Source organism: Eurosta solidaginis, chromosome 3 (assembly GCF_040869045.1).
Source record: "Eurosta solidaginis isolate ZX-2024a chromosome 3, ASM4086904v1, whole genome shotgun sequence".
In the NCBI taxonomy this organism is placed as follows: domain Eukaryota; kingdom Metazoa; phylum Arthropoda; class Insecta; order Diptera; family Tephritidae; genus Eurosta; species Eurosta solidaginis.
Genome location: NC_090321.1, coordinates 216,015,299 through 216,032,516, shown reverse-complemented (window position 1 = coordinate 216,032,516; position 17,218 = coordinate 216,015,299). Strand labels below are relative to the sequence as shown.

The 17,218-nt window shown below is 38.7% G+C and overlaps 1 protein-coding gene across 2 annotated transcripts in view; it reads right to left on the bottom strand.

Annotated features, from left to right (window-relative positions):
• ced-6 (PTB domain-containing adapter protein ced-6) overlaps window positions 1-17,218 on the bottom strand; it is an 87,330-nt gene that overhangs the window by 2,333 nt on the left and 67,779 nt on the right. For both annotated transcript variants that reach the window (XM_067775049.1, XM_067775048.1), the window contains exon 6: window positions 4,753-4,913. In XM_067775049.1, the coding sequence (XP_067631150.1) occupies window positions 4,753-4,913 (161 nt within the window). The remainder of the gene's footprint in view (window positions 1-4,752; window positions 4,914-17,218) is intronic.

Genomic DNA, 17,218 nt, shown 5'->3' with positions numbered 1-17,218 from the left:
GGCATTAAATTTAGCTGCAGATACTTGCAGATAGGGGGTTAGATAGAGGGTTTGATACACCCTTGTTGCTGTACAACAAGAAAAATAGTCTCACTGCGCAGGTATTTTTTAGTGTTACACAGTGTAATATCTATTCTAATATAACCGATTAGTTACACAAATTATTATAATTTTCCATAAAACCAATTAAAAATTTACCCTAGATAAAGACAGAACTAAGTTATTACACTTCTTGCTGTACAACAAGAAAAATAGCCTCACTGCGCAGGTATTTTTTAGTGTTACACAGTGTAATATCTATTTTTTTAATATAACCGATTAATTACACAAACTATTAAACAGTTTTAAGAAGATATAGGCAATAAAATATTTTTGGCCGCCTAAAACTTGAAAATCTACCTATGTGCGCTGTTCAGTACTGTGTTTGATTGAAATACCTACAATGAATGCATCGCTATTTTCTATACATTGGTAAGTAAATTTTTTTCGTTGTGACATTTGAATACAATAAACTAGTAACAAAAAACATTTAAATACGGCTTGGCGCATAGCCAGCCGTAGTGTTTCTAATGATATCTGATCCCTGCAAAAATCGCGAGTACTCCATGCCTGCATGTATGGAGTACTCGCTATGGACCAACCGAGTGCTCCAAAATTAACCACAATCCATACAAAAAATATGGTCCAATTAACATTGCGATGTCCTAGGACTGGACCATATACTCCAGCTCCGCATTACATCAGAGTAATCCATGGAGTACCCACAGTCCAATAAACATCGTATAGTGATTACAATCTTTAAAAACGAGCAATGATCGGCTTACAACATGTTCGTGTAGAACATGAGTTGGTCCATCGCTGCATTACAGTGGAGTAGAATGGTAAGTACTCCAGTGGACCACATGGTCCAACGATTTTTGCAGGGATGTTATGGAAGATATCAGCGCAGCCGCGCAGTTGTTGTTATTGTTGTAGACGTGCTTCGCCTCATGCAATAGTTGCGACTACTTACAAGTTGTCAAGAAAATTCTCTAACGCCCTGCAAAAATCGCGAGTACTCCATGCATGCTATGGAGCAACCGAGTACTCCAAAATTAACCACAATTCATACAAAAAATATGGTCCAATTAACATTGCGATGTCCTAGGACTGGACCATATACTCCAACTCCGCATTACATCAGAGTAATCCATGGAGTACCCACAGTCCAATAAACATCGTATAGTGATTACAATCGTTAAAAACGAGCAATGATCGGCTTACAACATGTTCGTGTAGAACATGAGTTGGTCCATCGCTGCATTACAGTGGAGTAGAATGGTAAGTACTCCAGTGGACCACATGGTCCAACGATTTTTGCACGGTGGGGGTCCGAGTAAACTTGCAATTGCAACAGAGGTGGACCAGATAGATAGGGGTGTTAGATGCTTTGGTTCCACATTGCAATGGAATATATCGTTGGTGTTATGTGTGGACAAGTTACCCTGCAAAAATCGTTGGATCATGTGGTCCACTAGTGTAATAATGGAGTACATACCATTATACTACACTGTAATGCAGCAATGGACCAACTCATGTTTCTACACGAACATATTGTAAGCCGATCATTGCTCGTTTTTAACGATTGTAATCACTACACGATGTTTATTGGACTGTGGGTACTCCATGGATTACTCTGATGTAATGCGGAGCTGGAGTATATGGTCCAGTGCTAGGACATCGCAATGTTAATTAGACCATATTTTTTGCATGAATTGAGGTTAATTTTGGAGTACTCGCTCGGTCCATAGCGAGTACTCCATACATGCATGCATGGACTACTCGCTATTTTTGCAGGGTACAAGCAAGACATACAATATGTATGTCGGAGTTGATTCTGGAGGGGTAAGAGTTTAACTTATTACAGTATACTGATCGAAGTTGAGCTGGGGTCATGCGCGTTACCTTGGGGAGGTTGCTTCCTGTACTACGAGTTTAGGGTTTTTAAATATAAGAACTGGGTTCGCCGGGCAATTCCCGTCATAGAGGCCCGACCCCGTTTTGTGGATATCTCTGAGGATCTTGCGGAAATGACTTCTTAAGTCCTTGGAAGGCAAGGCCTCTTCAATCGGATGTCTGTCGGGAGGCTCAGGTTTATGAGCATTTAAAAAAACCGTTTTGCCGCACAGTGTTTCGCAGCCCTATAAGAGTGTTTGAATAATCTTCTTTCTGATGTTTCGGCTGCGCAGGAACTTCTCCGTGCACTGCCGGCGTTTGACAAGTATGTTGAAATTATTCTCTGAAAAGCTAATTGATGTGGGCTCCTCATTTTGAGAGCTCTAAAACTCTACAGGGCTGAATGGCAATATTCCTGCGCAACTCCGAAGTTTTGGAGATTTTATACCTCCACACATCTGCGTTATACTGCTGTCGGTAAGCTATCAGCAAGAGTTGGGGCCTCGTCCCTAGGTTCGAATTTCGAAACTATGCCTGTAATAGTTCAATGTCCCTGAAATTGTTCAGAAACAGGAGCAGTTCTGAACTGATCTTGCAATAATCTCTAAACCCCTTTCGAATTGATGTAAAGTTATCCTAAAATAGTCTCCGCAATGCTGAAATAATTTCGAAAAAATTCGGACCTATGTATATAGTCCAAAAATTAACTCGGTGAAATCTCGACAATAAAGCAGATTTGCTCACGAAATTAATAGGAAGTCAATAACCAAATTATCGGAAAAACGTTTCGAAATAATCCCGGAATAGCTCGTAAATCATGTCCTAGCAATACCTAGGAGAACCAGAGATGTCCGCCAATGATCCCGAAAACCATCCCCAAGTAAGCCAAATATAGTCCCGAAATAGCTCGAAAATGTATCCGAAGTAATAATTTGAGGATAGCCCCGAGGTGTTCACGCATCGGTTCAAAACTATCCTGAAGCATTTCCGAAACTATCCAAAATGGCCCTAAAACTAACCTCAAATCAACCTGATTTGTTCCCGAAAACAATTCCTAAATTATCCGGAACAAACCATAAAGGATCCGGTAATCGTCCCAGAAGGGTCATAAAATGAGCCCTAAATAATCCTGAAAACAATGCCAAAATGATCTTGAAACGGTTCTGAAATAACAATCCCCAAATCATGCATAGCCAATACCCAAATTATCCCTGGAACTATTTAGAATTTATCCAGAAATAATCTTGAAATTATCCTGAAATGGTCCCGTACTGATCCCAACCAAAATCCCAAAATGGTCCCGAAGTGAACCCTCAAATTGTAGCGAAATAGTACCGATGACCTTCACAGTGCGATATGTGTGGTACTGCCCACTTTTGCAAATTTGATTGGAGGTCGACATGTATGCAGAAAATATTATAGATTTCGGTCAAATTTACTCAGAGTTATACTGATTATAAAATTGTTCCCTGAGTGGGGCGAAGGGGAGGGGACATGGTGTAGCACAGCCCAGTATTCCAAAATTGTTAAGACTTTGAAGAACGGCCAGAAATAAAAAAGGGCAGTGGACCAATTAATCAGTTTACAGATAGGTTGTTATGAGACGGGCTCGATGTAAGACCCAAACTCAAATTGCATGATTAAGCATGCGGTGTATTGAATGTTGTCTGGTACCATTGCAGTTAGATAGTTTACAAAAATCTATCAATTTGGACAGTGAAGTGCCAATTAAGGCTCAAAGTTAGACTGCAGTGCGATCGCAGGTGCAATGGGAGTGCTTGCCTCGTTTGGGATGGCATCGAATTGTTTTAAGATTAGATTAATCTGAGTTCCGGGGCATAGTAATATCCCTAGCAACTATCACCTCAGCAAACGCTAGAGAGACAATATCTATTGCAGGGTGTCGAGATCTTTCTGGTCGGAAATGGATAACAAGCGGTATGCCAAAATTATTGGGTTTAATGCAAAAAAAAAATTACGAATGTAAGGCGCATAACCTCCAAGAATCCGCTTGGCTTCTTTAATCTTTCCTCCAAAGTGGCGGGACAGGATCGACATGTTTTAATGCCGACTTCGAACGGCATCTGCAAGGCAGATGAGTTTTCACTTAGTAGCTTTTCATGGCAGAAATATACTCGGAGTGCTTGCCAAATTACTGCCTAATTGGAAAAACTTTTTTCTAAAATTTTGATGTTGCTTTGCCCGGGTCGCGAACCACACCACAGCGCCGCCATTGGGTTCAATTGACCTTATTTATGTTGGCGGATTAAAGTTATCGGCGAGTCTCAGCATACTAGACAACTGTTCCTGGGAAAATACACAAAGGATAACTAGGATAAGTCAACACATTACTACTTGTTTAACTAACAAGCTTTTGACAGAACTAGGCGAAAGAAGTTCGGTCCAGCCGTACCCTGAGAATTTATCTAGTTAGCTAATTATATAGCTGCCCAGGGATTCTTTAAATAATTACTCCTGACCCAATTGGGCAGCTTCCGCGGTGCTAGCTACTACTCAACATAACCTAACCTAGTAATTATCTACGAATAGAAATAACATCAGGGTAGCTACATAAGTGTAGAGAATGTTCTAACACTCGCACATTAGCTCAGCAATTTATTTAACTTAACTCAAGTAACACATCAATCAAACGCTTCTAAGTTTGTTTGAGCGCAAGCCTCACTTTCATTTCACTATAACCTTTAGTGTAAATATAAACAACTGGAATTTATACACATAAAACGAAAATAATAACAAAAAAAAATCTGTCTTAAAATATAAATCATCGAAATCATCATCGTCGCAATTAATGCTCACCTTGAAAATACTGGGTCCATTATTTATTTCGAATGGATCTGAACCGAATAAATCTGTATTGCCATTGGTCATGGCTATGTTGTTATTATTGTTGTTGTTTGTGATGCTGTTCGTCACCGATGTACTTCGTCTGGGTGCGGCCACTTTAGGTGGAGGTGCCACTATAAATGATAAAAAAAAACGTGATAAAAAAAATATAAACAAACAAAACGTTAAGCGCAAACAAATTTAAAGAAAACGATAAACAAAGAAAAAGTGTAAAGACAATGATAAATTAAGTAATACAAACTTAAGGCATTAGCATACAAAGTCAAAATCGCTACATAATAAATGTGCGAAATCCATAAATATATACACTAGGGTGGTCCTTATTAATCAAATAAACAATTCTTTCAGCTTTACCCTTTCAGACGGTAGTAACTAGGTGAAAAATATCACATATAAATTCCGGACCCGATTGCAGATGGTTGAAAGGGGTCACAGTTAAGATTTCTCTATGGAGTCTAAAAAAAAAATGTTTGTTATTTTTAATACCCGATAACATTACAGTTGGCAATGTCACATATAACTTTTGGACCCGGTAAGAAACGATTAAGGGTTAAAGCTGTTACAAACATGAATGTATCATAAAGACATTTAGCTGGTGAGTTTCTGGCATCTGTAAGTTCCTCATGGAAGAAGGGGATTGATTGTATGGTCTAGAAGGTTCAGCATGGTATTTTCACATCGTTCCGGAGAGTTCACCAACATAGCAAATACTCGGCAATACCTGCGAAAGTTTCTTTATCCTTAATTTATCGACGAAACAAGTAAACGGGACTGCCTTTGGCTGTGCCACAAACTCCATACCTTTCATGAATGGAGCTAAGCAATAATTTTATCCCATTCGTAATATTCGCATAATTGCTGTATAAAATATGTAATATGTAGTAAACAGATGTATAAAGTAAAGCGACATTTTCGATATAAAACCAAGTAAGGAAGGCTAAGTTCGGGTTGAACCGAACATTACATACTCAGCTGAAATCTTTGGAGACAAAATAAGGAAAACTCACCATTTAGGAAAATGAACCTAGGGTTCCCCCGGGAATGTGTTTGTATGACATGGGTATCAAATGCAAGGCACTAAAGAGTATTTTAAAAGAGAGTGGGCCATAGTTCTATAGTTGGACGCCTTTTAGAGATATCGCCATAAAGGTGGACCAGGGGTGACTCAATAATGTGTTTGTAGGATACGGGTATCAAATTAAAGGTATTAATGAGGGGTTTTAAAGGCAGTGGCCCTCTGTTGTATATGTGAAGGCGTTTTCGAGATATCGACCAAAATGTGGACGATATTGACCCAGAACATCATCTGTCGGGTATCGCTAATTTATTTATATATGTAATACCGCGAACAGTATTCCTGCCATAATTCCAAGGGCTTTTGATTTCGCCTTGCAGAACTTTTTCATTTTCTTCTACTTAATATGGTAGGTGTCACACCCATTTTACAAAGATTTTTCTAAAGTTATATTTTGTGCCAAAAAGCCAATCCAACCACCATGTTTCATCCTTTTTTCGTATTTGGTATAGAATTATGGCATTTTTCGAAATTTTCGATATCGAAAAAGTGGGCGTGGTCATAGTCGGATTTCGCCCATTTTTAATATCAAAATAAAGTGAGTTCAGATAAGTACGTGAACTAAGTCGTCATAGAAGCTATGCCCTTACCAAATTTCACAAGGATTGGTAAATTTTTGTTCGACTTATTGCATTAAAAGTATTCTAGACAAAGTAAATGAAAAAGGGCGGAGCCACGACCATTTTGAAACATTCTTTTATTTTTGTATTGTCTTGCACCATATCATTACTGGGGTTGAATGTTGACACAATATACTTATATACTGTAAATATATTCAATTTTTTGTTAAAATTTTACTTTAAACAAGTAAGGAAGGTTAAGTTCGGGTGTAACCGAACATTATATACTCCGTTGAGATATATGGTGACAACATAAGGGAAAATAACCATGTAGGAAAATGAACCGAGGGAAACCCTGGAATGTGTTTATATGACATGTGTATCATATGAAAGGCACTAATGAGTATTTTATGAGAGAGTGGGCCATAGTTCTATAGGTGGACGCCATTTAGGGATATAGCCATAAAGGTGGATCAGGGTTGACTCTAGAATGCGTTTGTACGATATGGGTATCAAATGAAAGGTATTAATGAGTATTTTAAAAGGGCGTGGACCTAAGTTCTATAAATGGACGCCTTTTCGAGATTCCGCCGTAAAGATGGACCAGGGGTGACTCAGGAATGCGTTTGTACGATATGGGTATCAAATGAAAGGTGTTAATGAGCATTTTAAAAGGGAGTAATCCTTAGTTCCATAGGTGGACGCCGTTTCGAGATATCGCCATAAAGGTGGACCAGGGGTGACCCTAGAATTTGTGTGCACAATATGGGCTTCAAACGAAAGGTGTTAATGAGTATTTTAAAAGGAAGTGGGCCTTAGTTCTATAGGTGGACGCCGTTTCGAGATATCGCCATAAAGGTGGGCCAGGGGTGACTCTAGAATTCATTTGTGCAATATGGGTATCAAACGAAAGGAGTTAATGAGTATTTTAAGAGGGAGTGGGCCTTAGTTCTATAGGTGGACGCATTTTCGAGGTATCGCAATAAAGGTGGACCAGGGGTGACTCTAGACTTTGTTTGTACGATATGGGTATCAAATGAAAGGTGTTAATGAGTATTTTTAAAAGGGAGTGGGCCTTCGTTTTATAGGTGTTCGCCTTTTCGAGATATCGCCATAAAGGTGGACCAGGGGTGACTTTAGAATTTGTTTGTATGATATGGGTATCAAATGAAAGGTGTTAATAATTATTTTAAAAGGGTGTGGGGCTTAGTTCTATAGGTGGACCCCTTTTCGAGATATCGCCATAAAGGTGGACCAGGGGTGACTCTAGAATTCGTTTGTGCAATATGGGTATCAAACGAAAGGAGTTAATGAGTATTTTAAGAGGGAGTGGGCCTTAGTTCTATAGGTGGACGCCTTTTCGAGATATCGCCATAAAGATGGACCAGGTGTGACTCTAGAATGCGTTTGTACGATAAGCGTATCAAATGAAAGGTGTTAATGAATATTTTAAAAGGGAGTGGGCCTTCGTTCTATAGGTGTTCGCCTTTTCGAAATATCGCCATAAAGGTGGACCAGGTGTGACTCTAGAATGAGTTTGTACGATATGGGTATCAAATTAAAGGTATTAATGAGAGTTTTAAAAGGGAGTGGTGGTAGTTGTATATGTGAAGGCGTTTTCCAGATATCGACCAAAATGTGGACCAGGGTGACCCAGAACATCATCTGTTGGATACCGCTAATTTATTTATATATGTAGTACCTGCCAAGATTTTAAGGGTTTTTTATTTCGCCCTGCAGAACTTTTTCATTTTCTTCTACTTAATATGGTAGGTGTCACAACCATTTTATAAAGTTTTTTCTAAAGTTATATTTCGCGTCAATAAAACAATCCAATTACCTTACCATGTTTCATCCCTTTTTTCGTATTTGGTATAGAATTATGGCATTTTTTTCATTTTTCGTAATTTTCGATATCGAAAAAGTGGGCGTGGTCATAGTCGGATTTCGTTCATTTTTCATACCAAGATAAAGTGAGTTCAGATAAGTACGTGAACTGAGTTTAGTAAAGATATATCAATTTTTGCTCAAGTTATCGTGTCAACGGCCATGCGGAAGGACAGACGGACGACTGTGTAAAAAAACTGGGCGTGGCATCAACCGATTTCGCCCATTGGTTAATTTTTGTTCGACTTATGGCGTTAAAAGTATCCTAGACAAATTAAATGAAAAAGGGCGGAGCCACGCCCATTTTTAAATCGAAATTTCAAGAGACATTTTATGGTTCGAAATTTTCTGATCTCTTGTGCGCTGTTGATGACATACAACGAGATCTATGTTCTTGTGTGGAGGAAGATTTCATTTCAAACCGCTATATCTCATAAATTATGTTTAAGGAGCACAAGTTGCCGCTTGTCTTTCATAAGTCTTAAGAGCCCGCAAATGTCCTGGCACCTGATTGGGTTCTTCCGTTTGGTCATCAAACAAATTCTGATAACACTATGAACAAATTCAGTCTATGCGAGGTCTTTAGTAACCGGCCAGTTCAACCCAACGTAATATATGCCGTCTTCCAGTGGGTTTTACAGCTCCGGCTCACGCTCAATTCTCACGGGAATGCTCTGGATCATTGAGAGACTTGAGAAGCAGATTTCGTGAAATTTTCGTACACGTGAAATGTGATAGGCAGATGTCGCCGCTGTTTTTCATTTCACTCATACGGCGAAAGGCAGAGCAGCGACATCTATTTTTGAAAAAGTAGGTTTATTAAAGGCAGCGTTGCCAAACTGAAAAGAAGTAATTAACAAATTATCTGGCTCACAAATTGAACCAGACTTCTATCTGGATTTATCTGGCTCAAATCGTTGTTGTTGCATTTACATGCAAAATTATTTATCTGGCTCAGGATTTTGCCACCGGATGATGGCTATAAATGAGCAAGAAACTTCTTTGGCAGTTCGTTTCAATGAGTTTAGCTTTTCTTTGTTATACTCAAAATTAAAAGCCCAAACTTTCTTAGAGCAAACATGCCGATCTACTGGGTCGATTTTATTAATTCAAGTCTTTAAATGGCACGCATCTAGAGGGTGGGAGGGCGGTATGGCCTAGAATGTTTAATGTGGTCATACTAAATCGTTCCCGAGATGGTCGGGCTAGTACCTTAATAGTGCTTGTTACCGGAACATACTGGATCTGCATCCGGCAAAGGACCATTAACATCGATAACACTTGCTAAGGCCTTCTCGAAGTGTCTTTATCGTTAAAGCAACAACAACAGGGAGATAGCAAGGGGCAGGAAGGGTAGAGCAAAATGGAGAGATAAAGTAGAAGAGAGATATAAAGATAGGCTATTGTTCTTTCACCCGAATGGGGCTTCAAAACTATTTATAGTCTCTGTACTACTTTCGATGCTCAAAGATCCGACTTTAATATTCGCCCCGCATTTGAAAGCTCTCTACATTCCGGCTGCCAGTTGATACAGCAAGCATGCTTGTTGTGATAAGAAGGATGCTTTACAGAGCATTCGGTCTAATGTCGTAACATGCTATCTTGTTGTTGTTGTTGTTGTAGCGATAAGGTTTCTCCCCGAAGGCTTTGGGGAGTGTTATCGATGTGATGGTCCTTTGCTGGATACAGATCCGGTACGCTCCGGTAACACAGCACCATTAAGGTGCTAGCCCGACCATCTCGGGCACGATTTATATGACCACATTAAACCTTCAGGCCATCCCTCCCTCCTCTCCCCCAAGTTCCATGAGGAGCTTGGGATCGCCAGAGCCTCGTCTGTTAGTGAAACAGGATTCGCCGCGGATAGGTGAGGTTGATAATTGGGTTTGGAGAAGCTATATATTGCGCAGGCAACCTGAAGGGTTGCGCTACACAGCCCCTTGAATCTGGTATTTTAGTCGCCTCTTACGACAGGCATACCTACCGCGGGTATATTCTGACCCCCTAACCCGCTGGGGGACATGCTATCTTCTTATCTCTCCCTTATTCCCTTGCAAGTGCTAGGCCGTATATTATTTGCACAGTCGTGTCGTAATTTCATTCATCTGCTTAAGTAACAACAGATGGATTGACTCCTTGAAAGAGTCAGTCCGATTTGCTTGATTAAACTAACAACCTTGGCATCTTTTGTAGACACTCATCGCGAAAATGGCCTGTGGGCGAGGTGTTATATCTTGCATCCGCTTTCTGGTGTATGTACCGTCTACGTAGAGTATATTAACATATCTCCGCTGTTTGGTTAATGTGATTTTATTTTTCAACTCCCTTGGTGTGACCAATTGGCGCCGGTTGGCGGAGCGAAGGAGAGACTGGCGCGCCTTGTTGGACGGCCATAACCGTTTAGACGGTTAAGCGCCAATTAAGAAGAAGAAGAAATTCCTTTTATACCTTTGCGTATGTAGTTAGATATGTTGGGTACTCATCCCAGATGACCTGCGGCTTCGCCTGAGCATGGAACTATCTTTTCCATAGCGTGGCGTTGATGACAGGGGTCTTGTCCAGTTTCAGGTGGTAAATGGAACTGTGGCTGTGCTAAGCTCGAAGTATCTGCAGGTCAGTCAATAATTTTACTCTCTCCGACTCTTGCAATGCCTTCCGAATATAAGATCAATACGATTACAGGCACGATCATTGTTACCGCCAGTCTTAAGCGCTTAAGAAAATATTTTTACGGGACTCATAAATTTCCATAAGGTATCTTAATGAGTCCCATTACTTGCCACAGTAAAAATGAAGGCAAAAAGGCGAAAGGTTTTCGAAATGTATATAGACGAGGCTAACAGCTCCACCATTGGGCTATCTCCAGAGGACTAGACAATAAACGCAATGAATTTGCTATGGATCAACCAGAAGGATTGTGATTCCTCAAAGACCGTATGCCCATATTTGGATAAGCACGGAACAAGCTTCCTTATTTTACTAATAAGATCTACAGTGAGAGTAAAAATCGTCGTCGTTAATGTACCGACAATCGACGAAGTCTGGGCGAGTAGGAAGAGGGGTCAACCCACGACTACAGAAGATTTAGATTTCTAGCGTTATGATTTTAGACAGAGGTAAGAAATGTGGTTCTACGATCGTACTTAAGTTCATACGAAAAATTATTTGGATTTTTGAATACTAAATATTTATAATTAGTATTATATTAGTATTATAATGTCTGCATCCAGTATGCAGCGAGGACCTTCACATTGGACAAAAAAGTCGCCGAATGCTGCTACGGTTTGTTTTTTATATTAACCTAACCTAAGATATGTTCAGAACTGCGTACAAAATATTTTTTGATAGGATCTTTAGTTTGGAATAGATGAGGCAAGAGATCTTTCTCTACTGCTTAAGGAAATATGAAAAAGTAAGTGGTCTACTGGGAATCACTAAGAACATATCTAGCTAAGCGATTGCGGCTCCGTTTCGGCACTCGGTAGGGGCATTCGGTGGACAAGAAATTCTTCGAGTAGAAGTTTGGGAAATACCCATGCAAGCCCTCTCAACCTTATTTTGCTCATCAAACCATGTTATTTAACTTTCAAGTGCTAGTGTTTTTAAAAAGTTCAGTCTTTCTTGCCGCAACGGCTGAAACCAGTGGAAAAAGAAGTGAAAGACTTGCAGTCCACTCAAAATAAAATTTCTTAATTCTAAAACTTCCAAACACAATAGAAAATTAAACAAATGTCTTTCAATTCTTCAACGCCTTTTCTTCTTCTTATCGTAAATTGTATGCAATGCGCGTGACTGAAGCAAGCAATCAATTTTATGAATAAAAAAATCTGTGACCACACATTTGGAGATATTTGGGGTGGTCTTTTTTTTTTTTGCTTTCAACTTTCTGCGCTGATGGTATTTGAAAAGAGAGAGTTTTCTTGAAAGGCCGCGTGATGCATTTAATTTTGATAACATACCAATGCCAATTACCAAATGCCAACTTCACCAACCTCACCAACTCTACCAACTTTTCAAGCTTTGCTTTAAGTGCCACTGATTTTTTCTGACTTTTAACTCCATCATTTTTTGTTTCGTACTTTACTGATTATTTGATGCCAAAGTAATTTTCTTACATATTTGTTTGTTTGGTATACAATGAAATAACGTTGGACGCCGAATTGCGACCAAATTTGTGGGTAAGGTCATTCATGTTTTGGTTTGGCGTTTTGAACAAATGGCGAGCGAGCGACCGAACAAACAAACAACAGCGGCACATGATGCCAAAAGCCGTCAACAACAAGTTGTTACTACTGACCCAAACACCTCAACAATGAGTAAATAGGATTTAAAAATGTTGCTTATATATGTGTACATACACACGAGGGATGTCTGATATGTTTGTGGTACTCAATTAAATTAAGGCGTCTAAAAAAGCGGCTCTCTGGGTGCTAGCGGATTCAGTGGAACATTGGCGGTAAGGCGGTGTAACTCTGTGCGATGTTGAGTAATTGCGTCGATACCGAGGGTGACGTCACTTGCGCTGATACATCATTTCGTACCGTAGTGAAATTTTTGCGTCATCGGTTGAAGTGCAGCCAATAGATGTGTTGTTAAAGAAGAGTTTCTACTAATCTGCATAGTGCGATTGACGCCATCGCATCACGCTACGAAATGGTGTACAATGGTGACGCACTTCAGCTAATGGCGCAAAGATTTTACTTACAATTGTTGAGGGAATATGAAGAGCGCCATCTGTTAACATATCGATTTTAGTTCTTTTGGCACTTGATGTCAGCTATGACGCTGAATTCATTATTCAGCGTAAAGATAAGTGATACTACCCAGCTATACTAAATGACAAAAATCAAATGCAGCGGCGTCATTTATCCTCTACGAGGTATCCAACTCGTCTAAGTTACGTAAAGAAATCGCCGTGAAATTGTACCGATCCCCGCTTTTGCTTGTGCAAACACAATTACCGACATGCTCTTGCAGGTTAACTGGCGCAACAAGTGAGATAGAGGAAGCAAGATTGCGCTTTATCCTCATTTAAGCCATATAAGAGTGCGTTCATGGCGGAACCACAGGTGACGGCCGGAAATGATCTGATTGTAACTATTTTTTTAATCTGATCTGACAATTTGACCTCTGATGCAGTACGATTTAGACATCAGACCATCGAAAACAAAAACAAACTACATGGAATTTGTGCATTTGTATGTATGTCGCCCTGCTCACTCTTTGTATGCAAGGTGAATTTAGTACCAGGTTTTCTTTTACCAACAGCTGATTGCTTATTCTTGATTATCTTCCCTCTGGCACAACAATTGCCATCATCCAGTGAGTTATCTAGCTTCGTGTCACCCTCAATTATCACGGGAATACTCTAGATAACTGGGAGACTTGTGATAGGTAGATTTCGCTGTTGTGTTCCATGAGCCATCATCCAAAGAGTTTTCTAGCTCCGTATCACGCTCAATTCTCACGGGAATGCTCTGGATTTATTTTTTCTTTTATTTTTGAATTTTGTTGCACCATATCATTACTGGAGTTGAATCTTGACATAATTTACTTATATACTGTAAAGATATTAAATTTTTTGTTAAAATTTTACTTTAAAAAAAAATTTTTTTAAAAGTGGGCGCGGTCCTTCTCCGATTTTGCTAATTTTTATAAAGCGTACATATAGTAATAAGAGTAACGTTCCTGCCAAATTTCATCATGATATCTTCAACGACTGCCAAATTACAGCTTGCAAAATTTTAAATTACCTTCTTTTAAAAGTGGGCGTTGCCACGCCCATTGTCCAAAATTTTACTAATTTTCTATTTTGCGTCATAAGTTCAACTCATCTACCAAGTTTCGTCGCTTTATCGGTCTTTTGTAATGAATTATCGCACTATTTCGGTTTTTCGAAATTTCGATATCGAAAAAGTGGGCGTGGTTATAGTCCGATATCGTTCATTTTAAATAGCGATCTGAGATGAGCGCTCAGGAACCTACATACCAAATTTCATCAAGATACCTCAAAATTTACTCAAGTTATCGTGTTAACGGACGGACGGACGGACGGACGGACATGGCTCAATCAAATTTTTTTTCGATCCTGATTATTTTGATATATGGAAGTCTATATCTATCTCGATTCCTTTATATATGTACAACCAACCGTTATCCAATCAAACTTAATATACTCTGTGAGCTCTGCTCAACTGAGTATAAAAATTTTGTTTTAAAAAGTGGGCGTGTTCGTCATCCGATTTTACTAATTTTTATTGAGCAAATATATAGTAACAGGAGTAACGTTCCTGCCAAATTTTATCATGATATCTTCAACGACTGCCAAATTACAGCTTACAAAACTTCTAAATTACCTTCTTTTAAAAGTGGGCGTTGGCACGCCCATTGTCCAAAATTTTGTTAATTTTCTATTTTGTGTCACCTACCATTCATTTCATCGCTTTATTCGTCTTTGGTAATGAATTATCGCACTTTTTCGGTTTTTCGAAATTTTCGACATCGAAAAGGTAGGCGTGGTTATAGTCCGATTTCGTTCATTTTAAATAGCGATCTGAGATGTGTTCCAAGGAACTTACATACCAAATTTCATTAAGATACCTCAAAATTTACTCAAGTTATCGTGTTTACTGACGGACGGGCGGACGGACATGGCTAAATGAATTTATTTGTTCGCCAGATCTTTGTGATATATAGAAGTCTATATCTATCTCGATTAGTTTATGGCGTTACAGGGTACCGTTATGCGAACAAAATTAACATACTCTGTAAGCTCTGCTCAGCTTAGTATAAAAATTAAAAATAGATCGGTACTTTGTGTGAGGATACAAAGTTTCGTTTTGTGCATCAGAGTGCTATGAATCATGAATCACTTTGATGAAATTTTAAGCTTTTAGCTGATAAAATGGGGTAGAAATGGTGAAAAGCTCCTTATCTGAACAATCGGTTTGTATGGGGTATATTTGATATATTCGATCGATCTCTACGATTTTTTCCGACAAATTATATGCCATATACGAAAGCATTTTGTGAAACTTTAAGCTTCTGACTGATATTATTAAGGAAGATGTTACAAAAAACTAAAAAATCGGTTGTATGAGGGATATATGCTATAGTGGTCCGATTCAGTGGGTTCCGACAAACGTCTAGACCGACACTAAAATATACCCGGTGACAAGATATCTCAACAACTGAGGGACTAGTTTTCATTTAAACGGACAAACGAACATGGCTAAATCAAACAAGATTGTCAACCTGATCTATTCGGTATGCTTATTAGTGGGTCTATCTCTTCTTCTTTAAAGCCTTACAAATTTGAGATTCCTGAGAAACCTAATATACCATTCAATTTTTATGAGAGGTATAAAAATGGGATCGGGAGAAAGCGGGACAGGTAAAGGGAAAGGAATGATAGAAGTTAAAGGAGTATGAATAACAAAAATAGTAATAGTAATAGGAATTGGAATAAGAATAGGAATAAGGATAGGATAATGAATAAGAATTGAATTTGGAAGAGAAATAGAATAAGAAAAGGCATAGAGGTAGGAACGGGAATAGGAAAGACTAAGAAAAGGAATTGTAAGCAGAATAAAAATTAAAAAATTAATAGGAGTAGGAATGAAACTTTGAATAGAAATCGAAATTGGAAGGGGAACAGGAATAGAAATAGGAATTAGAATAAGAAAATGAACATAAATATGCAAAACAAGAAAAATAAGAACAATAATAGGAATGTTAGTCTGAATAGGAAGTGTAATATTAATTGAAACAGGAAGAGTGGAAAGCACCTAAAACAGTCAATATACTATTTCTTAAGTGCGGTTCGAAAAAATACAGATCCTGCGGGTACTTTCGGAAAAGTCAGAATAATAATAATAATTCCGAAGGGGTTTGCCCTCCAACACGAAAGGCGCATCCGCATGACGCACTGATTTGTAATTTTTGTTCGCCGAGTCGCTGAAAGACAGGGATTTGTCGAGCGTCGAGATCTAAAACTGCTTAGATACAGAGAATTGTTAAACTCATCAGCTAAGTAAAACACTAACAAGGCAGGTTAAATACTACTGACATATAAATTTGAATGTTTGAATAGAATAATAATCAGGTTAGTAGGATAAGTGAATTGCTAATTATTAACAGAGGAAAGAATAGATTGTTTAACGATTCAAGGTTAGATTCGAGCTCAAGGCCAGAACAATAATTTTTTCTAATGATAATTATTGTTATTTTTTAATTTTTCTAAATTTGAAAAATTGTATTTTGTTTTTGGAATAGTAAGTAGAAAATTTTTCAGACAACCTGCCATAGCTGCACAGATAGATCCATTTCGAAGGGTGCTAAGCCTTCATCATCAGTACGCTTTAGGCATGCTGCGCTAACCATTTAGCTATATAGCGGTGGTTTGTTTGACTGGCAAATTTGCTACTTCTATTCCTTTTTACCAACTATATTTATTCAGTGTTGCGCCATCTGGTGCAAATCACTGATTATGCTGGATTTTTGTTTATTGTCAATTACTTTGTTTGACATTCCCAAGTGCTCATGGTTTATTAACAATTGTTTTTGTTTTTATCGGCCAATTGATAAATGATTCAAGGTTCGATTCGAGCTCAAGGCCAGAACAATAATTTTTTTTGTTCTGGCCTTGAGCTCGAATCGAACCTTGAATCATTTATCAATAGGCCGATAAAAACAAAAACGATTGTTTAACGCTAAAAGTGATTTCGAACTATCAATTATGCTTGAGTGAGAGTTGTAGTCCTGACACAGACTGCCGAAGGGCTCATTTAATTTAAAACTTGTTTCACATTGTTTCAGGAAAAGCGGCTTAAAATATCTAATGAGGTGGCCTTTAAAACGTACGAAATTTGACGAAGAGGTGACTTAAGGTCAACGG